This window comes from Equus asinus, chromosome 12, assembly GCF_041296235.1.
Source record: "Equus asinus isolate D_3611 breed Donkey chromosome 12, EquAss-T2T_v2, whole genome shotgun sequence".
Taxonomy (NCBI): domain Eukaryota; kingdom Metazoa; phylum Chordata; class Mammalia; order Perissodactyla; family Equidae; genus Equus; species Equus asinus.
Window position 1 is genome coordinate 54,589,938 of NC_091801.1, and position 24,701 is coordinate 54,614,638.

Genomic DNA, 24,701 nt, shown 5'->3' on the forward strand with positions numbered 1-24,701 from the left:
GCCATTTACTGCTTGTGGGAGCTTGTGCGTGGTTTCCTCATTTGAAGGTGTGGATACCGCTGTTTATCTTTCAGAATTTTTTTTTTTTAGGATTAGAGATCACGTGTGCAAGGTATCATAGTAAATAACCAATAAATAATAATATCTATTGTTTTTTAACGTTGCTGCTATGGTAGCTGCAATGAACATATTCATGCATATTGCTTTTTCCTTCTTTTGAATTATTTCCTTGGAAGTGAGTCCCAGAAGTAAGATTACTGAGTCAAGGGGATAAAAAATAGTTATGTTCTTTGTATTTATTGTTATGTTGTTTTCCAATAAGTTTCAACCAAGATATAATGAAATAAGCAAAGCATCTCCTCTATTTAAAGAATGTTCCTATACCTGTTTCATTCCAGTCCAAATCCTATCTTCATCAGTTAAGAAGGGGAGGATCTGGAATGGATTGTATTGCAGGAATTCCAACCTGCTGGGAATTGAACAGATGCTGCTAACTCATTTTGCATTTGGGAGACCAGCAGTCAACCGTGCTCAATAACAGCTTTCAGAAACATCTGGATTTAAACTTACAGCCTAAACAGGACAGGGTAAGTAGCATACAGTTATAAAATAGCTTCATGCCTTGATTCTCAAAAATCTGAATTCACTGAGATTTTTACAATTTTAAATGATCAGAAAGATTGCAAACAATGTAAGCATTAAGATTCACATAAACTATACAGTATATCATTTTGGCATTGTGTACTTCTGGTCAACCTGAAGTTTAGGAAGGCTCACAGGATTTTTACAAATACTATTTTGAAGGTAGAAAAATTCTTATTAATAACTATTTTACTCAAAGGAGAGCAAAGATACATGCAGTCTTCAAGTTACATTTATTGAATCTTAATTTACATGAAACTGAAATCGTTAACATAAGAGTACAGAAAGGTAGTAAAACTATTGGCTTAAAACCAACAGTTATGACATTCCACCCATGTCATGAGACTTACTGGAATGCTAGCTTCTGGAAGGCAGAGCTCATGTCTAATGTATGGCTCTTCAATGATTATCACACACCCTGCACAGGTGCTTAAGTAAATGGTGACTGTTCCACCCATACTATTGCATTCATGTATTATCCCCAAATGTAGTGGCTTGTAACGACCATTCAATTATGCTACTAGGTTCCCAGGCTGTATGGGTCAGGATTTCAGGCCAGGCACAGTGGGGATGGGGTGTTTCTACTCCATGATGTCTGGGATTTTAACTCTACATCTGGAGGTAATAGAGTGAGCGGGGGCTGGAAGCATCTGCAGGTTCATTCACTCATGTCTAGAGCCTGGGCTGGAATGACAAAAATGGGGACACACTAACCAGAGCACCTACACATGTCCTCTCCAAGTGGCTTGACTTCCTCACAACATGGTGGCCTCAAAGTAGATGGACTTCTAACATGGCGGCTTGGGGCTCCAGGCATGAGTATTGTAATGAACAAAATGAAAACTGAATTGCCTTTTATGATCCAACCAGATTCAAAGGGAAGAGAATTCTTTATGGGATGATGGCATGTAAGGCATAATACTATTTATGATATAATCCTATTATAATCATCTTTGAAAAATACAACCAACAATTACCCTCTAGTCCTGTTTTCTATTTAACATATACTCTTTCTACCTGTTAAATTAAAAAATTATATTTTCTTTGCATAGTTTTAGTTCCCAAAAATGGCAGAGTTTTTTTGTTCTAAATTTTAAAACTATGTATAATTTTTCAAACTTTAACTTCCTAAAAGATTCTGATACCCAACCCCTAAGTGGACAGGTAGGACTAGTGTGTCTTTCCGATACAAAATCACCTCCTTGCCATTGATTTCTCAATTGCCCAGTAGTCAGAGAAGGACCAAGCACAACATTAATCTCATTTTCCATGGGAAATATTTTGTATTTAAACAGAAGAGAAATTTTCAAACTATTTGGTGAATTATTTGAAACATAAACAATTAAAATATATGCTTCTAGAGTTTATTTGAGATTTTTGGTTGCCTATGATATCTTTTTGGCCATAACTTTCAAAATTAGATCCAGTGGAAGACATTTCAGAATAATAGAATAATATATAGGAATATTTTATGCTTAGGATAATTAATTTTCATAGTGATCTTTTCCCCTGAAAATTGCACAAGTTTGGTTTGTGAACTCAAAGTATGTAAGCTTTGGGGCTGGACCCATGCCTTAGTGGTTGGGTTCACGCACTCCACTTTGGTGGCTCAGGGTTCACAGGTTCGTATCCCGGGCATGGACCTACACACTGCTCATCAAGCCAATGCTGTGGCAGTGGCCCACATACAAAAACAATAGAGGAAGATTGGCACAAATGTTAGCTCAGCAACAATCTTCCTCAAGCAATAAGAGGAAGATTGACAACAGATGTTAACTCAGGGCCAATCTTCCTCACCAAAAATAAAAAAAAAGTATTTAAGCTTTAGTTTAGCTATGAAACATAATGGTCACAAAAAGAATTCCCTCTCTCTCTGCCATGGGGACCTCTTAGTTCCTATATGTACTCAATTCTTGGTTAAGAGCTTTGTTGAGGGCTGAGTGCAGAATTTCCACTTGTACTGTCAACTTTGATCATTCATTTGACCCAAAGTCTCTTTAGTTCATTAGTTATCTTGACTTTCAATAAGAGATAATGATAGTTTTACTTTTACAAGTGTTTATTAATTTGCTGTTCTTTTTTCTAAGCATAAACCTGGGATCAAAGATTACTTTTATATACTAAAGAAACAAAATAAAATAAAATAAAAATACATAGCATGTGACCCTTTTCTCCAAAATACTACAAACGCGACCCTAATTCATTAATGTTGAAATAATAAACAATCTCCTCTATGGATTATACTGTATCCCTATTTGGTCTTATACACCCCAGCACTACAATACAGTGTTTATAAGCAAAAATGCAGATAAACTAGTTTAAAATATTATCTTTATTTGTATACTTACATCAGGGTAACCTCAACTGAGGCAATTTGTGTAAGCAACTCGCTGATTTGAAAAAATGCAAAAACAGCAATTAATTATTTGCCTCTGACATATTTTTAAATTTAAATAAAAATTGGTAGCCAGATAGGAATGGTGCTAGAAAGTAGCTCTCCTAAGAGCAGTTGCTTTCTTACAGCAATTTGTATACATGTATGGCACATTATTCTGACCTGCAAAGAAGGTTATTTATTTATTTTGGATATATTCTCTCAAACTTAGAAGAAAGACATTCATTTGAACCTCTTCCCCACTCTCCATCAATCAAAATTTGTTTTAATTTGTGAAGGAAAAGTGAAAGTGGTATGAACAAAGAAGAGCTTATGATTTAACCACTCAGAATGCCTGGGTTCAAGTTCCATATCCGTCTCAAAGTTAATATGTAACCTTTTAAAAGCCAGTTGATCTCATTGGTCCTCAGTCTGCTTATCTATAAAATCGATATGATAATACCTACTATGTATAAAAAATGTACGTGCTTATCTATTTGGATGATGATACTGCTTAACCAAGGTAAACTTTAATACCCTACTTGTTACTAAACACCTTTCTTAAAATAGAATGTCATTTTCGTGCTTGCTTTGGTGACAGAACATCCAACATCCATTGCCCTCTTTGCAGATAAATTGATTTATTCCATATACAATGCAATAGCAATTTCATTGGCAGGAAATGTGATTATGTTATATGGACCAAATAAATCACACCATAATTATACGTCCACACAAAGTACAAACTATACAACTAAATATGGGAGGTCGCTTCTCAGCTTCTTTTAACATGTATTTGCTATTTTGTCAGCTAACTCTTGAGAGGAGATGAAAAGTACCAGACATGATAGATGAAAGATGAAAAATATGGAGGAGATGAAGAAAGAAACCCTTAAAATTGAGAAAGTTGCTCTCCTTAATAGTTTCCTGAAAACTGAGAAAAGGTCCTTGTTATTCAGCATTAGCACCAGAATCCTCCTGACCACTTCACTGAGCAAAAAGTTGCCCCCAGATAATGCGTATCACACAATGCATTTAAGTATATATCCTACCAGTAGCTATGGGGCACCTACGACATCAATGTGCCACACACTGCTGACCTTAGCATTCCACGGAGAACTCAGGTCAAGCAAGTGGATACACATTGCATTGTTGTTGTTGTTTTCTCAGCTCCACTACGCAAAGGTGGATGAACAGCATGCCTGAATTCTATTTGGTCCCCATCCTGTTTTGCCCTCTCTCTCCTCTGGGACTCTATGAAGAAGTACGGACAGAGGGAAGTTAGGGGAGCCTGAAGTCTTTCCACCTCATACGATTGATACTTATCAGCTATAAGGGCAGCAACCTTCAAGCCCAGGCATCTCCATGGTCAGGCCTCTGAGATCAGGAAAAACAGAGGAAAAGCCAACACAATTGTCTGCAAGTAGCAGTGTTTTGGCCTTGGATCAAAATACCAGAGATATTTTAATTAGTAGGGACATGATAAATAAAATAGGAAGTGAGATAAGAGGTCATTGCCTGAGAAAACAAGGCTTTTCTTCTCATTTTTACAACTCTCTGAATGACCCACAAAAGAAAGTGCATGCAAATAATATTTTAAGTTCCAGGATGTGCTTTTGCTTTTCCAAGAAGGATTGCCCACAGATAGATCCAAGAGGGAGGTCATTAAATTGAACGGAAGATATTTCGAATAGGCAGCTTCGCCCCATGTAAAGACATTGTAAGCCTTTCTTTGCGTTCTAGAAATTTTTAGGTAAATAGTCAGATTCAGTTAAGCTCTGTAACTTCAAAAGATGGCGCTTCTAAGGAGACCGGCGGGAGGGACTGCAGACGCGGGATTCCTAGGTCTGTTAACAGGCCTGTGGGAGGGCAGAGAGAACTGGGCTACTGTACTTCCCTCAGCAGCGTAACCTACGTGTCATAGCCAGTTTCACCGTGCGGCTTTAGAGTTGGGAGAGGGACAAACGGTTGTCTGAAACAGAACTTGGGAAAGGGGCAACTCATTTAGTATGAAAGAATTAAGGGTTTAGATGCAAAGACTACCACCGAAAATTTTTTTCAAATAGACTTAAGGTTTGAAGACTGACAAGAGGAGACGCGGTAAAAGTTGCTGTAGCTAATCCCACAGTTGGTTAAGAGCAGAGGTCATGGAGCCAGACAGCCTTGGCATTGGGTGCTGGCCCTGCCACTCAGCCACTGGGCGATCCTGGGCAAGCTACTTGCCCTCTCTGTGCCTCAGTTGTTTCATGTGCTTTGTGAAAGGTTATAGTACTATTCACCTTATGTTGGCTTCTGAAAGTATTCAATAAATTAATATATGCAAAGTTCCTCCAAGAGGCCTTAAATAGGTGTTAAAAGTGCTCAACATTTAACTATTACTGTAACTCAGACCTGCCCCAAAGAATAACCAATATTTACTTAACACTTACTATGTGCTAGAATTTATGCAAAGTAATTTACATGAATTATACTCACTCAACTACACCCTGTGACATAGGTACTATTATTACATCAATTTTACCGATAATGAAAGTGAGGTAGAGAGAAGTTAAGGAACTTGCCCAAGGTCACACAGCAAGGAAGTGACGCGTTGAGATTCAAACCCAGGCAGTCTGGCTCTAGGTACAACACACTTCATTTCTGTGTGGTACTGCATTTACACTTGACATAGGAAATACTGGACACAAACAATGCATTTGCTTTCAGGTCTGTTTTTTTCAGTGGGTTTAGGCTTCTCAACAACAGGGGCCATGGTGAATTCATTGCCACCTCCCAGTACCTAGCAGTGCATATTCTATTAGATAACTGGCTAAGCAGCTGCCTGTCCTTTATTAATGGCAGGTGCTTAGCTCCATGACTTGTGCCTGTATTCTAAAATCCCATGACAGAACTCATTACCATCTCTCATGGAGCAGTCCTCCTGTCACTGCTTTGGTCCCAAGCCCCCTCACTGTGCCTCTCTGCCCCCAGTAAAAGGACAGTCACTAGTCTCCCTGTTCATTCAGCCTCCCACCTTCCTTCTAGCACTTCCACTTTAGAGTGAGTATAAGGAGGATCACATAGGACTTTACTGAAAACAATAGCAGAGGAGAGAAGAGTAATGAAAAGCAGAGACAGGCCAGGAATAGGTTCCGTGCACCCATGAACGAGAAAAGGGTAACTTTTTTCTCTCCAGCTCTGCAGCCTGCCTCATCACCTCTCTTTTCTGGTTTTCGAGTCTCAGAAGTCTCCAAAGTAGGGAAAGCACAGCCTGGCATTTGAAAAAGGCAGGCCACTGGGAAGCCAGAAAAAATATTATAACTGTCATTTCTAAAATAATAAGAAAGTTAATAACAACTTCTGATAAGCCTTGACCCTGGAGCCTTCACTCCATCAGTATATCAAAGGGCCGTGCGTTATTTATCTCCTGAAGAAAGAGGAAACGCTCCACAGAGCCAGTGGAATTGAAGGTGCTGCCTTCGCATGATTGGCCTCTTCCAGCATACTGTGATATGTAGCAGCTTAGGTGCATTTGGGAAAGTGGATTCAAGGATGATTTTATCTAGAATTAACTAAATTAACCTTCACAGTCTGAACAAGTGTCTTTTAAAAAAATACTAAATAACCAGCACATATGAACAAGAAAAGGGCAATTCTGAGATTCCCCTTCCCGGTAAATGTCACATACTAGAAGTGAAAACAAAGATTAGCTAAGAATTTTATAAATTTTGAAAACAAAATTTTCAGCCAGAAAATTTCAAAAATATCAAAATGTCTACTTAAAATTCAGATTTCCATTCACTATCCTTAACAATGAATTCTGTTCTAAGTGAATACTGTACCTTGAGATATTAGATAATCAACATAATTCATGTTCCTAAACTTAAAAATAGAGAACTATAAACCATTATGCAACTGGATAATTTAGGAAATAGGTATGTTATATAATTTGCCACTAATTATCCAAGACTTGTCTATTATCTTAACATGTTTGGGTCATGTTAAATATGGGTGGACATCAACATTTTTAGGAATCTAGAACAACCTGTACTTTTGTAATTTACATATTAATATTCTTAAACTGCCTTGTGTCTTCTTATATTCGCTTGCCAACAAATGTTCAAACTCTCAAGAGTTATGTTTCTTCTTGCCTGCCAATAGATTGGTTTTGGCAGCTTTACCTACCTAATAGTTGATTATTTGAAAGCATATTGCACTCCTTCACACATAAAGCATCCCTCGAATGATACCTCTGGGAGACGGAGTGAGGAAGAGTCGTGGCGGGGCCTCACTCCAGTTCTCCTCTAGCCCCTCCGTTTTCATCTGGATTACATATTAAGCTTCTGCCTAATAATTTGCTTGGAAATAGGGTTCCATTGCTAAAAAATATTTAATATTCATCAGTTCATTTGTTCAAAAATATTAAACCTTCACTATATTAGTAGAGTTTTAAAGTTATAAAATATTCAATTCATTCAATAAATTATTCATTTATTCAATAAATTTTAAACTACTGCTTATTATAACTCTCTTCTTATTATTTAAAAACTGAGTAAAATTGGAAAATAAAGAAAAGACTGGTGATATTAGTAATAAAAATACAAGTCTCATCTCTTCTATCTGTGTAATTGAGATGAGGTGGATGCAAGTTCTGCTGGGTACAGCAATCCTTTAGCTGCAATAAATACTCATTAGACTTTACTCTAGTCAATTGTATATTAATAGTGAAGACAAGAATACTGTTAAAACGTTTTACAGGGGCTAGCCCCATGGCTGAGTGGTTAAGTTCGCACACTCTGCTTCGGCGGCCCAGTGTTTCACAGGTTTAGATCCTGGGCGCAGACATGGCACCACTCACCAGGCCACGCTGAGGCAGCATCTCACATGCCACAACTAGAAGGATCCACAATTAAAAATACACAACTATGTACCGGGGGGCTTTGGCGAGAAAAAAGAAAAATAAACTCTTTAAAAAATAAAAATAAATAAATAAAGATATAAAAAAATTTTTTAAATAGGTTTTACAAAATCTTGGGACTGTCTTTAATAAAAGTTTAGAAATGAAACGTAATTTGGGATTTTAAAGTATTAATCTGTTCGCTGGAACTGGAAACCCTCCAATAATCTTTAGAGTCTGGTATTATAATTCAACTCATTCAGTTTCCATAAACAAAATAGAGCGTATCTATGAAGTATACACCTTCTTAATGAGTTAAACTACATATGTAACTAAATGTTAAAATACACCATCTTCCAAATTATCATCAGTCATTCCACAGAAATGTGCATTAAGTTTACCTGTTTGATGCCAGTGAATTTGGTGGCTTACGTCTATATATTACTAATGATTCAAGATATTCACATTTCACTTGTATTTCGTTAATACTTTAGCCACTGATTTACTTTAGACACAGCTTGGTGTTTGATCTAATTTGCACACTCTTTCACAGTACAACACAAACTTAGGAAATACATGCCAATGTAGACCTAGATAGTCACGTGGTATATGTAAGCAAGTAACATTTACTACATTTACCTTATTCTATATTCTCCAATACTCACTGCCAGAAGAAAAGATCTGCATATACCCAAATACATTATTGATAAAATTATTAGCTACTAGAGGGTTATGTCTGGCTTTATATGCTCTACATCACTTGCTCTGTTAAATATTACCTTTTCATTTGTTTGAAGGAAGAAATCAGATCATTGGGATAGGCAACTAAGACCATATAAGCTTGAAAACTTCTCACGTCTATTTTTCTCCGTAAGAATTAGAGAGGAGTGTTTAGGTACAGAGCATCCAAACATAAAGAAAAGACAATTCATGGAGCACTTCCTTCTTTAGAAAGCTCTTTGATAGGGGAGGGGGCACATCTTTTGTACACTTTGTAAAGAGATTTAAACACTAAGAGGCCCTCCCTTCCTCAGACCACGGGGCCAGAACCGAAGGGGTTTGGAACTTCCCAACTTCACAGTGAAGGATAATCTTGTATTGCAACAAAAGGCGAGGATGACTCAGAATGTAATTAGGGTTGTGCGTCTAAGCAAACGACACAATATAGCTTGTGGTATTAAAAAAAAGAAAAGAAAAGAAGAAGAAGAGGCCCAGGAAAAGGCTGCTAGTGTTTCCACACACAGACAAGGCCATGGCAAAATGAAAACAAAATCCTCTTAATTAGCAAATTATAGCATACAGGCTGATAAACCTCTGTATTTTGTAGCTGAGCCACCCACTTGTTGCTCCTCCCCTCTCATCATCTACACAAGTGGGAACACTAGTAAATGTTTATCTAAAACAAATGGTAGAGGGAGGAAAGGTTTCTAAATACACTGAATGTAAGAGACAGAGCTGAAGTCCCATTTCTATGAAAATAGAATGCCTCCGATATTTTGTCAACATTATTGTTAATGCCACAACCAACAGGATGAAACAGACACATAAAGCAGAAGACCCTAGAATCCAGACTTGTTTCTGCAGAGGCTGCTGATCTGTACTGTTATTCAGGTGCCTTTTCTTTTTAACACATATCTGCTTTTGGAATATTTCTCTGTTCGCATCATGGTGGGCAGAGAAAAGAAAAGACATGAAATTTCCCTGCCTCTACTCCTCTAAAATGTCACCTCACAGCATGTCTCAATACCAAGCCAAGAAATGACTTAGTCAGGCTCTCTGCCAACTGGCATGGACCTGAAGACTACTTGACCTCCTGGAGGGTGATCTTTTTCCCACACAACAAACCTTAAAATTTACTTTGCAATGGTCTCAATATTATTACTATATTCCTCTTGTAATATAGGACAAAGGTCAACAAACTTTTTCTGTAAAAAGCTGGATATTAAATTTTAGGCTCTGTGGGCCATTTGGTCTCTGTTGCAACTCCTCAACTCTGCCTCTGTAAGAAGAAAGCAGCCATAGACAATACATAAGCGAATGGGTATGGCTCTGTTCCAATAAAACTTTATTTAAAAAAGCATAGACAATATATTAAGGAATGAGTGTGGTTGTAATACAATAAAACTACTTACAAACACAGGTGGCTGGCAAGATTTAGGCCAAGGGCCATAGTTTGCTGATCCTTGATATAGAAGATGGAAACTCGCAAGATTAATTAAAATTTTTCCTATTACATAGTTAGCAGGGTAATGTATGGAATATCAGTGAGTATCATTGCCATACATTTATTTAATTATAATCCAAATCTACCCATTGAATTCATTCATTTCTCTATTCGTTAAAAAAAAATTATTCTTCCCAACTGTGTTCCAGGCACCGTGCTGGAAAAGCAGATCTTTTATCAAAAATAATAAATAAAAACTGGTGAACAAGACAAGTACAGTCTTTACCTCATAGAGCGTGGGGTCTGGGAGAATATATTCTGCAAATATTTACTGATGTCCTGCTGTGTGTCAAGTACTCTTCTAGGAGTGAGGTATATGCAGGGAACAAGTTAGACAAGGACCTCTTGTGGCGTTTACATTTTTAGTAGAGGGAGATAGAATAAATAAAGTGACAAGCAATACGCAATACAAGGTCACACAGTGATAAATTACATGAAGAAATAATAAAGTATAATACACTTAGGAGAGTGGGGTAAGGAGGTAGGTAATGCTGCTCAGAGAAGACTTACTGAGAAGACTGCTGAGCAAAGACATGAAAGAAGAGAAAGAGCCATCCATGCCAAGTTCTGGGGGAAGAATTCTCCAAGCTAACTAAACAGCATGTAAAGTCTCTGAGACAGGAAGGAGTTGGTCTGTTGGAGAAATAATAAGGCAGCTAATGTCTTTGAGTGTCTGGAATGAGGGAAAGGTGGTAAGTGATGAAACCAGAGAGGAGTGTTGGGGCAAATCATATGGGCCTCTTGGTAAGAAACTTGGATTTTATGCTTACAGAATGAAAAATTGGGGGAGGATTTCATGGAAGAGAATGACACATTCTTATTCATTTTTAAACTACATTGAACCAGTAATTATATACGAGGTGAATGCTACTAATAAGAAATGGCACAGTCAAGGGTAAGAAAGGGCTGAAGTCACCCATAGCAAAGGACCTACTTGCCATGGTCCTGAAACCTGAGATCCATCGGTGGAGACAGTTTGGGGATGAGGCTTGCTCCTTCCCACAGAAAAATCCAAAAGGTTCTAATAGCTCCAACTGCCCAGCTTCTGGAGCCCAGAAAGGTTTCTAAAATATAACAAGCAAACAATAAAAGCTACCTATTTGTCAAAAAGTTAATACAGGTGTATTAACTAAAGGTTTCCTACTTGGGCTGAAAATCAGGGGTTATTCTTCAAATGAAGTTGATGGGGACATTTCTACAACTGGATTTAAAAGACAATTATTCCTATTAATCTTTCTTGGCAACTGCCATTTTTTTCCTATCTATGCATAAATCATATATGTGTGTTTTCTTCTAGTGTCAAATTTTTAAAAACATATTTAACAACTGTCTGCTCATTTCACATGTCAGGAAGTTCCCCCACATGTGCAAATAAAACATAGTGCATCCTCTCTGGCTTAGTATTGCACAGTTACCAGCCACCAAAATAATGCACAGATGAGAAGACAGTTCTAGCTACTTAGCTTTACAGGTGCACACATTATATGTAAATATATGCCATTATTGTATGCATAAATGGTTGCCTACTGGTCTGGAAGTACAAAATTCTTTTTCCTTCCAAAGGAAGATCTAGCTGACCCTCATATAACCCAACACTAAGGATTGAAACAAACTTTAACATCTGAAAGCCGTTACAAGGTCCCTTAACTTGCGTTATTTTATACCTAGCACCACACACTTGAGCACTTGACATTTTTTATTTTTATATTATGATGATAGAGATATTGTTCAAACACTTGATAAACATCTTTGGAGACATAAAGATGGATAAAGAGACACTCCAGGGACCCTTAGTCCAAGTAGAAAAACAGGCCTCAAAACAAATAATGAAAATGAGAACAATCACACAATATGGACGTGCACTGTTAACATGATACATGCAATATACTAAGATAACATTAGAGAACCCAGCCTGGGAGGGGAATTGGAGTGTGGGTACGTTTCCCGGAGAAACTGTCAACAAAGTTGACTCTTACAGAATAATGAAGAGGACAAAAGAGAGTGACTATATAAGTTTTTGAGATCCTAGATCATTGGCTAAATACAATTTGGATAATTAATAACCACCTACTCTAGACACAATATTGTTTTAATTAATACTAGGGCAAAAATAATTGTGGGATGTACCTGAAGGGGAACAGAATATGTCATCCCAAAATATGGCTTTTTAGCCTAAGGATTATTTTAGGATGATTAATTTTAAGAAGCAGTAGACATAAGAAAAGCTCTGCTCAGAAGTAGAAGTTTACTTTTGTAAGAGAAATTTACATTTTAAGGGAAATCTCCATTTCTAAGGGTGTCTCCCTCTCTGTACCAGAAGAGGAGGATGACTAAATCTGTAGAAACTCTATCAATGGAGAAGCCATGGTCTTAAATCTGTATAGCAACCACACCCTTGTTTACTGTGTTTTGCCTGAACACCTGGCTCCCACCTCACCCCTGCAATATCTTCTTTGTCTTTAACCAGAGAGGGTATTTAAGGTAATGACTTGGGTCATTTTGGGGAGTTACTGAGTTTTCCTGGGTATCTTCCAAGTATACAGGAGATATACATGTTATTAAACTTCTGACTGTTCTTCTGTTAATCTTTTATTAAAGAGGGGTGTCAACCATGAACCTGGAAGGGTAGAGGGAAAATTATTTTTCCTCCTCCACATAGTCCTTGCCTAAATGACAACGTACAATCTATTTAGAGAGGTACAGTGCATATCCAAAACCAGATGTTAATAGTACATAGTAAAGTGTGGATTGCAATGCATAGACAATGCATCCATTTGTTCATTCAACAAATATTTATTGTCTATCTGCTATGGACCATCTACTAGTCTAGGCCCAGGGGATACAGCAGTGGACAAACATACAAGGTCACTGGCATCATGGAAGTCACGTTCTAGTGGCTAGTAATATGGATTAATATGTGTATATATGGGTTTAAAAGATTATCATCATCATCAATGTGTTTCAGGTAATAGTATTCTAAATCCTAACTCTCTGAAGCAAAGAATACAATATACAAGTAAAGGATGTTGTTAGTCAAAAAATGCTGTCAATAGAAAAATTGAGCCAAGAAATCTAGCAAAAGCTTTTCATTTATTAAAATATTCTGGATGACAATTCACAACTACATTTTCCACTAATAATCATCAATTTATCAATTTTATCTAGTATGAAATATTTATAGTAGATAGACTCTTGTTTTCTGCTACACGGTATGTTTTTAACTCAATTTATTTATACTTTCAACCAAAAAAAGGGACATCATTTGGCAAAGCCAAAACAGACTTTCTAAACATTTCCCCCAATTCTAAAACATATATTTTAAATCTAAATATTTTAAATATACATATTTATGAACTTTTGGAATATGGGAGAAAGAAAACAATAATTCAAGAAGCACAGGATGTGGAGTAGACCTTAAACATTAGACATTTCTCTGTCATAGAAAGGTGGGAAGGAATGGTCAGAAAGAGGAAAAAGCACAAAGGTCATTTGTACTTATTGTTACTATCCCAAGATCTGGTCATTCTCAGGCATTGGGTATGGCTTGCTAATAATGCTGAAAAGAGCTATATGATAGAAGAGAGTCAAATCCAGACATACAGCCCAGGTGTTTCACCCAATAAAATTGTGATTTTGAGCGTATTATTTATATTGCTCTTCCCCATCTGACAAGTGAGGATAATGCTATGCACCTACCTCATGCTGGTGTTAATAGACAAGTTTTCGTGGAAAGTTGATCTCCTTGAATTAAATCCATCACATCAAGAGACGAGTGCCATAACAGTTTCAGCACTTATGGTGACAAACACAGCCTTCGCCCCTTGCTTACCTTGCTTCTCATCTTGTTCAGTTCCAAGACCAGAAAAGTTGAGGAATGAGATTCGAGAGTATAAATCTCCTAAGTGACTTTCAGTGACAGCCAGTGTCTTATAAAGAATATTTTAAAAATCCAATTTACCAAACTTTAAGGAAGGTAACAGATTAACATAAATTACCATCTAGCTGCATCTAGCATTGGTAATACACATTCTGCATCAGAAACTTTCCTGATAGTGATGCCATGAGCTGCATAATAATCACCGTGTTTTGATTAACTATTTTGTTGAATAAATGGATGAATTAATTGCACTTACACTGACAGCCTTAGTTTCTGCAGTGCATTGCTTCTTATCCTACAACTAGTTGGAATCCAAATAGAAGTAGTACAAATTGCAGTGTTAAGCATCCCAAACGGTTACAGTAAAAGATTTCCATTTGAATTATCAAAATAAATACATGAAATTTAGAACTTGAAGTGAAAAAAAACTCTAATTAAGGGAAACATGAGAACCTTTAGCAAGTTCTTTGCTGAATGCATTTATTTGGTTTCTTGATCCTCCGACCAATCGCATTAACAATGACAAAAGATATGCAAATTTAAAGAGACAATAGTCAAGCCAAACTGCTCTGACTCATACCAACTGGGACATTTTCAGCATATATTCAGCTTGATTCGTGCTAGCAAGGGTCAATGTAATCAAAAGATATTTTCATAGCTATGTCTGGCTATAATCTGAAAACTATGCCATAACCATTGACCAAGAACAATGCAAACAAAAATCAAATTCATTTCACACAATAATTAACATATGAAACATGCGCATGATTTAAGCCCAGTAGAATCATGTGTTTACCCTGTCACAGCTGAATAATTGCATAGCAACAAAAAATATGCATTACTATGCTTGAATCACCATTTTGGTTGTATGTTTCAAGCAAACAAAATATTACATTTTTGGTAGAATAGCTCATTCAGGACAGTTTGGGATGAAATTTCCCTCCCCAATCCCCTCAAAACATCCAGTCTAATTTATAATGATTGAATTCCCATTAAAAACTATATGGACAGTATACTGAGAATAGTAACAAGCTATTCAACCAAATTCATTTGTTTACCATGGAAATAAGTTTTGCCAAAGAAAAAACAGATGTCCTATTATACACTGCTGCTGTAATCGGTGCCTGAAATTTAAGCTACAATTATCAAAAGACTGCAGAATTCTGTTTGCTTTCTGTTCTTCTGCCCATCTATTGATTTTTTTCACCTATTGTAGTCTACAATAGAATGATTAACTACAATTCAGGTTTGGAAACCAAAACTACTGAGTTTAGTTAACTTGTCAAATAAAATAACAGTGATCTTAGTTCAGTCCCTAGTGGACAAAAGTAGAATAACCGTTGCTTGGCATGATTCAGCAGGCGGTGATGAGTGAGTGTGACCACACAGGAATAAAGGAGAGTGTTCGTCCCTTCCCATCTTCTACCTCCTTAAAGGGTTTGCTCTATTCACAGACCAACTTAAAGAAGATTGGACTGGTTCTGTTCCTACCTATATGCACCTGGTGAATTTTTAGCAAAGATCCTGGGGGAGAAGCTTTTCACAAATAGAGACATTGTCGCCTTTCTAGTGACACAGTTGAATACACTTGTTATCTGCTGCTTACCTGTTACACAAAGAAACGGAGAGCAAAGAGAGAATGAACCGCGGAAAATAACACTTGTTCATATTTTAAAAGGCATATTTTCAACAAAAACTTTCAAGTGGTTTATAGAGATATAACTGAAGAAAATGTTCAATTTGATTTCTAGAAACTGAGATGAAATGCATACTCAACAGTAACATCCATCCGAATACTTAGACTCCCACATGGCACTGTCTGTAAAAACAATGTCCTGAGAAAACAGGTACTTCAGGAATATAGCAAAGCCTACGTGTGGTGTTCAGCCCAAATCTGCAGGTGCAAGTGCGTCTTCGGGACAGCCACCACTGGCTCCCTTTCTCCTTTCATAGTGGGCAAACAACCTCTTCCTGGTGAGTTCACATTAAAATTTATCTTCTTGATCTTTTTCTCAAGGATAGAAGAAACATTTGACAGAAATCAATCCTCTATTTTACTACTTGCTGAAATTTTTTCCTTTACCTGCCTATATAATTTCTCCAACCAAATATCAAACTTTACATTTACTCTCATTTCATGTTAACCTGACAAGAGGTTGAAAACAAAAATATTTGGCGATGATTTCCTATCCTATCTGCACAAAATTTACTGGTGTAAAATCTATTTGATCCTAAGTTAGCATGGTCATTATTATTTTCTTTTTTCACCAACTTGCTCAAGACATACATGCTTTCTTTAAAAAAAAAAGAAAAAAGGTTTTGACAGACAACTTAAGCTAAATTTTAAATAAGAGAAAACCAGAAATGTCATAAATTGTGCCATTGCTAGACACACAAATGGGGTGCCACCATACCTTCATAGGCTTTCAGAAGCCTAAAAACCTCGGCTCACTCCAGGGAAGTCACAAGGAGAGAGCCAGCAGTCTTGCATTTGCAAACACTGCCCCTCTGGAGCCAAAGGTAAACACACAAATGCCCCCCTAAGGAACTCTAAGTTAGCTGCAGTGCAAGAACGGAAAAGGCTCCGTGCAACTAGAAACTGAAAGCAATCACTTACTTTTTGCAGCCACTGAGTATAATTTTCCATCACATGCTCCAGATGTTGAAGTTTCTGGGAAGAGAAATCCGGTTCCACGTGTGGAGCATCTCTCTGCAGAGCGTTTGTGTTGTACTGGTCTGTCGTACTCTCACGACAGTTCCCGTCGTGTTCTGGAAGAATGAAAGTGTAGGCACACTGCCCGTGTTGAATCCGGTTATATCTTCTCCCACCGTTTTCTGGACTTCGGCGCTGGTTGCTGCACCCTAAGTGAGTCAGAATGGCAGCGAGGAAAGCAAAGGAAAGGAAAACTGTCATTGTACTGCGAGCGCTCTCTCTCCGTGCCTCTCGCAAAACTTGCTCCTTTCTTCTGACCTTTAAACTAGTTCTTTATTTCAGGTAAAATTGCTTGTTTGTTTAACTTTTTCCCCCTCAGAGAAAGCTTTTGAAGAAGAATCACAGAAAACTAGCCATTTGTTAGCTTTGTTCTAAAATGTTATTTTTTATTTCACTGTAATGATAGTTTCCTTAGTTAAAACTTGAGATATTTATTGCATAGTAGCTGAGATTTATTGTTTCCTCTCTGTGTAACCGTTCAGCGTGGAGCCTGCCTGAGTCAGCTGCGTGTACATATTCTAGACCCTTTCCTCTACCCTATCTGCTGCAGATCTGCTATTTTCTCCCGGACCTCAGTGAGTTTTATTAAGGTTGCACATCCAAGCCAAGCTGGAAGCAGGCAGCCTTTCACAAGATGACTTGACAGGAATGCATGAGTGTGCCCCTATGCTAAGGATTGCTGATGGCTTGGAGCGGCAGGATCGTCTTACAAATTGGCTAGATGCGCATGACCTCAATCATGTATGGCCCTCCCGCCCCTTCCGCAGACAATTGCTTCGAGCCTGTAGCAGATTCACTGCGAATCAATAAATAGAGCAGTCCACCTTAATACACTTTTGCTGTGTATGCTGACCTACTAAAATCTAGCAAACTAGCAGTATGTTTTTAAAGTGACTAATTGGGAAACCCTAAGAAGAAAAGTGGCATAGTGTCCCGTGAAATTATTTTTGATAGGGAATGATAATTCTGTACAATTATTAATTTTTTAAAAAAAAATTATTCTTGACTCTGGAGAAAAATATATTAAAAAATATTTTTAGAGATGGTATTCTGTCATTGTATTCACTTATACTTCAGGAGTTGGAGAAAATTATCAGGGAGGGTCAAATTTGCAAAAAATTTGCGTAACTTGTCACTCAAAGGAATATGGCATTTGCATATTAAGTAAAATAATCTGAGTGCTTTCAGAGATAAGGATTTTACATAAAACTAGTTCCCCAATTAGAATGCAGCCTGGTGTGTTCTGTGTATACAAACTGAGCAACTTCCTTACAAAAACAGTGTGGTTACAACTTAAGACAGTGACCTGAGAATTATTAATTCCTGTGATGCATCCTAATCATATACTTCACAAGGACCTCTTTGGTGTGGCTATGGCTATCTTTAGTACTGGGATGGAAGTTCCACATAAGTTCTCCTGTGGCTGCATAGAAAAAAATATCTGAGAACAAACATACATCAGGTGTATCAATGGGCCAGCAAAGAGCTGTATGAGGGAAATCCCTGTGCTTCTATTAAGTGAGAAACAAACATTATCAGAGTAATTTCCCAGATGTGGGGTGTAAACATTTGAACAAAGGGATCAGTAAAACATCAAGAATAGATGATAATTATAGAATTAAGGTTAGGGCACTGAGATCTTTCCTAAGTGTGTGCAGAAAACTCGAATTATGAGCAGGGGCTTTCATCAAGAACTGGGAGGGATTCTTAGGAATGGAGCTTCCCCACTGCAGTCATGGTGTAAAAACAGAAGCCACAGATGTTGACTTTCCTGTCCTGGAATGGGGGGCAGGGCAGTGGGTGACAGGCAGTAGAGGTTAGAGACTGGTGTGTAGGGAGATATTAGAGGAGAGGGCAAAACAAATTCCAGAAAGAATGTGATTTACTTAGGGGGAAAATTGTGCAGAGATGTATCAGTCCTTTCCACATCAAATAACAAATTTCTGATCTGACAGAGGCGGAAGGAAGTAATACCTAACACAGTGATAAAGTCTTTGAACCATCTTGGCAGTCTCCTCTTAATGTTGCGTGTCTCCCTGTTGGCTGATATGTCACTCATGTGCAATAATAGTAATGACATTTATTAAGAGCTTACTATTTTCCAGACCTGTGCTAAGCACTCCTTACACTTGATCTCATTTAATTATCCCAACAAACCTAAGACAAGGATATTATGTTTAACTCCATTTTATTGATAGGAAAACTGAGTCACAGAAAGCCTAACTGGTCACAACTCACGTAGCTACCAAGTGATGGTGCCACAACGTGAACTCTGGTCAACTGATTCCAAGCCTGTGCTTCTAACCTCCAAACCAGCCAAAAGGCTTCTAACAGCCTCCAGCTGCACTGATTCACGGTCCTACAGGTTAAGTAATGGTACGTAGAAGAAAAAGAACTCATTAAAAGCCAGTTTATACCACCAAAATGATTTAATCATTTCTCTGTACCCAAAAACCAACCAAACAAGCAAAAATGACAGGTAACCAATGCAATCAAGTTTTTAAGGGCCCACAAGGACAAAGTGGACTAGCAAAGCACAGATTGCCTAGAACTTCCCAACACTGCTTGCTTTGAAAATTATCACTGGAAAGAAGAGAGTCCAAAACCAACACCTTTACTGTTTCATTAAGAACTAAATACAGCCGAAAGTCGGCAGGAGACACATGAGTGAGTAGTGAAGTCTCTGCTAAAGCGCTCCTGTGTTTTTGACAGCCAAGATACTAAAAATCTGTTCCTCGGTGTGTGTGTCTCTATATGTGTGTGTTCCTCTGTGTGTCTCTACTCGTGGTCAATCATGTAAACGTTTACAATCTGAACAAATGAAAAGAAAGAATGCACAATTCCCTGAGGGAAAAGCGGACAACTGAGAAAGGGAAGCCTGCAATGCAGGTAAAAAGGGGGAAAGGGACAGAGAGACCGCGAGAGAAAGAGAGATTGATTTATCTGTTTGCCAGAAAAACAAAGAAACAAAAAACCATGACAATGGACGTATTAATTCCAATCTGGAAAAACTGTCTCAAGATCAATTTTAAGTAATGGGAAAACAAAGAGATGTGCAGAAGGCACTCCTGCGTTTTGGGACTCCAGCTGAGGAGACACTGGGAGCATCTGAGGACCCTAATGACGTACTAAAGACCATATGCTTCCAGAGACCCAAACCCAACCAACAGTAATACTGTAGACTGTCGGTGCTGGTTATTCAGCAATGGTGCAGCTTAGGAGACTTTAGAATTAAGAAGTATTATGAAGAACAGACCATATTTAAAAAAAAAAATCCCTACCACACCACCAAAAGAGGTAAAAAAAAAAAAAAAGTTCTAATGAACTAAATAGTACTATTCAACTGAATACTGAGATAGCTTGATCTTGAAAGCTTTGTATCTTTGTATTTTATTTGCATTATCAGAGTCCTGGAATAGGGAGGTGTATGCTTTAAAATTCTGACCTCCTACCTACAATAGTCCTAGTAGATTTTAGTCTTATCCAGAAATTTCTAGTGGGAGAAGAAACACCATTTGTATGGGAATTTGATGGCCCTAAATCTGTCCTAAGAACCAGTCTTTGTTACTTCTTTTGTGAGCTTTCCTACTTTCCCTAAGCCCAATAAGTGGCTCTTTCTAATGTATTTCAATAGCCTTCTCTTTATATCTCTATAACAGCACTTCTCACACTGCTTTCTAATTATTTCTTTTTGGTTTATCTCCCCCTTCTAGTTGTGAGCTCATAAAATGATCTCCTCTCTTTCATCTTTGATTCCCCAGCACTTACTATGCATTTTGGTGAAGGAATGAAGGAACAAATAAATGACTGAATGAGCTAATTAATTACTTAGTATCTGACTACAACATGACTGGCCAGATCTGTTGCATTTTTGGGGTGAGTTTACCTAGAATCGGGATGAAGCTCAACTTTATTCTATAAAGAATCAGACACAAGAACACGGTACAATAACAAAACATAATGTTTTCTAAGCCTTCACAAATTAATTTCTCATTTAATATTTATTGCACCCCCATAATTATGTATTATTATCCTTATTTTGCAGATGAGAACATTAAAACACATAGAAGTTAATTGCCCAAGATCCATGCTCTCTTATGTGGCAGAGAAGGAATTTGATCCTTAATCCATCTAACTCTGGAGCCCACATTCATATCCCACTGAGCTTAATGCCTCCAACAATACCTCTGTATTAGGAAACAGGGAGAAAACTTTTCTTAAATTTAGGGGACAGGAACAACATAGCATATATAACTAAGATTGATCTCCCCCTCCTCCTACCCATGGCCTTTATGGATTCATGTTATGATCTTCCAAAATAGAGCTAATATTAAGCTAGGATGCACCAGTATGGTTGTCCCATCTCCTAAAGAACGTCCAATTTGATTGTTCACATTAAACTTTGGGTCCATTCTGAATGGTTAGTCCTGTGCCATATCACCTGTTGTATATCTTCATTATCACCCATGCTGTAAAATAAAATTAGACAATATAAAATCAAATAGAGTTTATTTCTAAAAGACATGATATATTCCATATTCTAAGGGCACCATATTCTATGGCTCTGCTCTGGCACTTTTAGGGTTCAAGAATATCAGAAGGGCTAGAGCAGTGGCAGCTACGTCTAAAAGGAGGGCACTTGGCTGTAATCCCTGGAGGCAGAGCTAAGACCCCTTCACTCAACTATGTAGCCATCAAAAATATCCACAACAGATGAAAATACCACAGGGGGTAAAACAGAAAAACAAGAAGACAGAGGATGTCACCTGGTGACTGACAGCACTTCGTGAGTACACGTGAAATATCCATTGGGAACTCCCAAACCAATTGGGAAGATTTTGCAAAGAGGTGAAGACACTGCAGGGGGTTGGGGGTGAGGAAGACACTACAATGGATAGAGATATATAGCTAGGTGAGGAAAATTAAAATTATTAGATGTTCTGCCTTCTGATGAGAGAAAATCCTGGTAATTGGTAGATGGTGTCCTCCTTGCTAAGTCAGGTTTTCTTTCCCCTGAGGAAGATTAGCTCTGAGCTGACATCTGCCAATCCTCTTCTTTTTCCTGAGGAAGACTGGCCCTGAGCTAACATCTGTGCCCATCTTCCTCTACTTTATATGTGGGACGCCTACCACAGCATAGTTTGCTGTGGCTTGCCAAGCAGTGCCATGTCCGTACTCGGGATCTGAACCTGCGAACCCCAGGCCGCTGAAGCAGAACGTGTGCACCTAACCACTGTGCCACTGGGCCGGCCCCATAAGTCAGTTTTTAATTGTAGCTATGCAAGTCATTTTTTAATTGTAGCTATGTAAGTTAGAAAGAGCAGAGATAGAATTAATTTGTTCTACTTAAGAAAAAGAGAAGGGGCTCAAGGAAGGATCTGGAGGTGGCGGACTGAAGCTAGAGAGGCTCAGAGAAGAGTCAAAAGAGAGAAGAAACTTGTGGCTGTGTGGCTATGAGAAACTTGGGAAGATACATTGAGTACAGAGGTTTGGAATGAAATGGTGTTTCCTGTGAGATAAAATCCTTCTTATCTTTTTCAGCAGAATATATGCTTTGGGGCAAGTGATTTCTTTAGGGTGAATGAGAAGAATCGTTGGTCCTTGCTCCATATATGGGAACAGCTAAAATGTAGGTTACTTAGCCTGTTAATGTGAACACTAATAAAGTGATTAATTTCACGTTGGTCTTTCACACTAGATTCGAGCCTCCCTGGGGCTGGAACTGTGTCTGTCTTTTAATCTCTCTATCCCTTTTTCCTGGCACATAGGAGGCAATTGATAAATATTTGTTATTTGTGATCCAGCTGACTGTCCAACTCACTCATTCACTTTAATTCTCGACAGTGAGATCTGAGGACATAGAATCATCACTCTCCCTTGTGGGTTTTTATATGCTGATCTTGCCTAGGCCCCGAGATCTTAGTTCCTGGAAAACCACATAAGAGAGTCAGAGTCTACAGATTCCAAAGCAAAGCCCAGAAGTGGCAGTGGAACTGTACCTAACGCTCCCAGCCACCCATGGACAGTGCCATGGTTGAAGAACCATTCAAGAAACATTGCAGAAATACCTTCCAGTGTGTGGTTACTTGTTACCACAACAGAGATAACTTCTAAAAGCACCCAAGTTAGAAAAGAAAACAAACAGCTGGAGACTGCACCAAGTAGAAATACAGATGCCAACATTCCCCTCATACCAGAATAGAGAAAGATTGCCATTGGAGACCCAGGGAGATGAGATTTTACTACCGGAAAAAGCATATAAACCACTTTGCATTTACTGTCTCCTTCTTTCTTCTCTTTTTCCCTACAGAAATCTTGATTCTTAGAAGAGTGAAAAATGCAAAGGTCTCTTTGTCTCAACTTTTGCAACTTCAGAAAGAACATGTATTTTACATGTTCGCAGAAACTCAAAAAGAACATATATTTGAAAGGAGTGGCTGGAATCACCATTTGGTGAATCACGTACCCAGTGGCACTTGGATGGTGGCTAATCCTTGTAACCAAAGCTGATAAATTGCCCTCCATTGAGAAGTGACTCAAGATACAGGACTTTCTGTGATTTTGTGTTTGTGATTAGAGAGTTGTAACAGCCTCTGCTCATTGGAGGAGAAAAAAAAGGAACATTCACAAATATTGCAAACTCAGATGAAAATATAGAAATAAGATCCCTGAATTTTTCTGAAATCTATCATTTTTGCTTTTTAGTCTTATTTTCTCTTTTTTTTTTTTCAAGGAAGATTAGCCTTGAGCTAACATCTGCCAATCCTCCTCTTTTCTTTCGCTGAGGAAGACTGGCCCTGAGCTAACGTCGGTGCCCATCTTCCTCTACTTTATATGTGGACGCCTACCACAGCATGGCTTGCCAAGCAGTGCCATGTCCGCATCCAGGATCCGAACTGGTGCTCCCTGGGCCACTGAAGCAGAACGTGTGCACTTAACCGCTGCGCCACCGGGCTGGCCCCTAGTCTTATTTTCATACTTTCTGTTAATCTAATCTTACTTCTCTCTTCCCTCCTGCCAGAGTGGATGAACTGTTCCATAGTGGGTAAGATGGGAGACAGATTGCTTTATTTTTCTTTTCATTTATTTCATGTTTATACTATTAAATAAGATTGGATTATGCTAGACAAAACATTTAATTATTCTAAGCTCAGTTTCTTCACCTGTAAAATGAGGATGATAATACAGTATCACTTTTTTGAGGTACTGTGAAGGATGTGGAGATTAAATAAAATAATGGCTATAAAGTACTCAGCACAGTGTCTAGAGCACATCGAGTGCTCTAAAATGTTAGTTCTTGTTGTTTCTAAAGGTGAGTACTCCTTCTTGTGCTCAAAAATGGTCCTACTTTTAAGCTTGTTTCATTGAGTTTGATGACTGTCTACACAGCTTCATTCCCATCATTTTGTCCTCTTAATTGTTTAAAATCACTCTGAACCTCTTAAAAGTCACAATATTCAGGAAGCACATTTTAATATGAGAGGGTGACCATGTTCACAATGATAGATCATGGAAACGACTCTGGTTTCCTTGAGGGCAGGGACTTCAATGCTCTTCCTCGTTACTGCATCCCCAGAACCGAAAACAATGAGTGCCTGACACATAGTAAGTGCTTAGTAAATATTTGTGGAATGAATGAAACATGTTGGAAACAATATGGTAAGAATATACCACTCCACAGAGACATCTAGTAGGGCAGACCAACATATAAACTAGTCACATTTGGTGGTATGATGAGAATTTTATTCCCCTGGAAATCATGGGAGCAATGTGGATGCCATTTATGGCTTCATCACCATGACTTTTTATCTGACTCATTTCCGGCCAATTCAACTAGATAACCTTATTTTCAAGAGCTTCTTTTATGACTAGACTTGTGGCATATATCACCCCATTCTGTTTCCTGGGATGGGGAGATAAAGTAGCAAGTGTTTGCTTCTGATAAAATGAAAAAGAATTGAAACACTCTACTGTTAATCTTATAAGAAATATAAG

At 38.0% G+C, this 24,701-nt stretch overlaps 1 protein-coding gene and 1 long non-coding RNA gene across 9 annotated transcripts in view; one reads left to right on the forward strand and one right to left on the reverse strand.

Annotated features, from left to right (window-relative positions):
• The window catches only part of ANGPT1 (angiopoietin 1), a 240,844-nt gene extending 223,338 nt beyond the window's left edge, over window positions 1-17,506 (reverse strand). For 4 of the 8 annotated variants that reach the window (XM_014855264.3, XM_014855263.3, XM_070481478.1 and 1 more), the window contains exon 1: window positions 16,611-17,506. In XM_014855264.3, coding sequence (XP_014710750.1) covers window positions 16,611-16,907 — 297 coding nt within the window. In that variant the 5' untranslated portion in view covers window positions 16,908-17,506. Of the gene's footprint in view, window positions 1-11,050; window positions 11,181-16,407; window positions 16,492-16,610 lie in introns of those variants that run through there. The other 4 variants (XM_070481479.1, XM_070481480.1, XM_070481482.1 and 1 more) reach the window with 4 other exon arrangements.
• Window positions 17,507-20,751: 3,245 nt separating this feature from the next.
• On the forward strand, window positions 20,752-23,959 carry LOC139039919 (uncharacterized). The gene is made up of 3 exons (XR_011493296.1): window positions 20,752-21,492; window positions 22,251-22,335; window positions 23,017-23,959. It is a non-coding gene; the product is annotated as an uncharacterized lncRNA (long non-coding RNA).
• The last annotated feature ends 742 nt before the right edge of the window (window positions 23,960-24,701 follow it).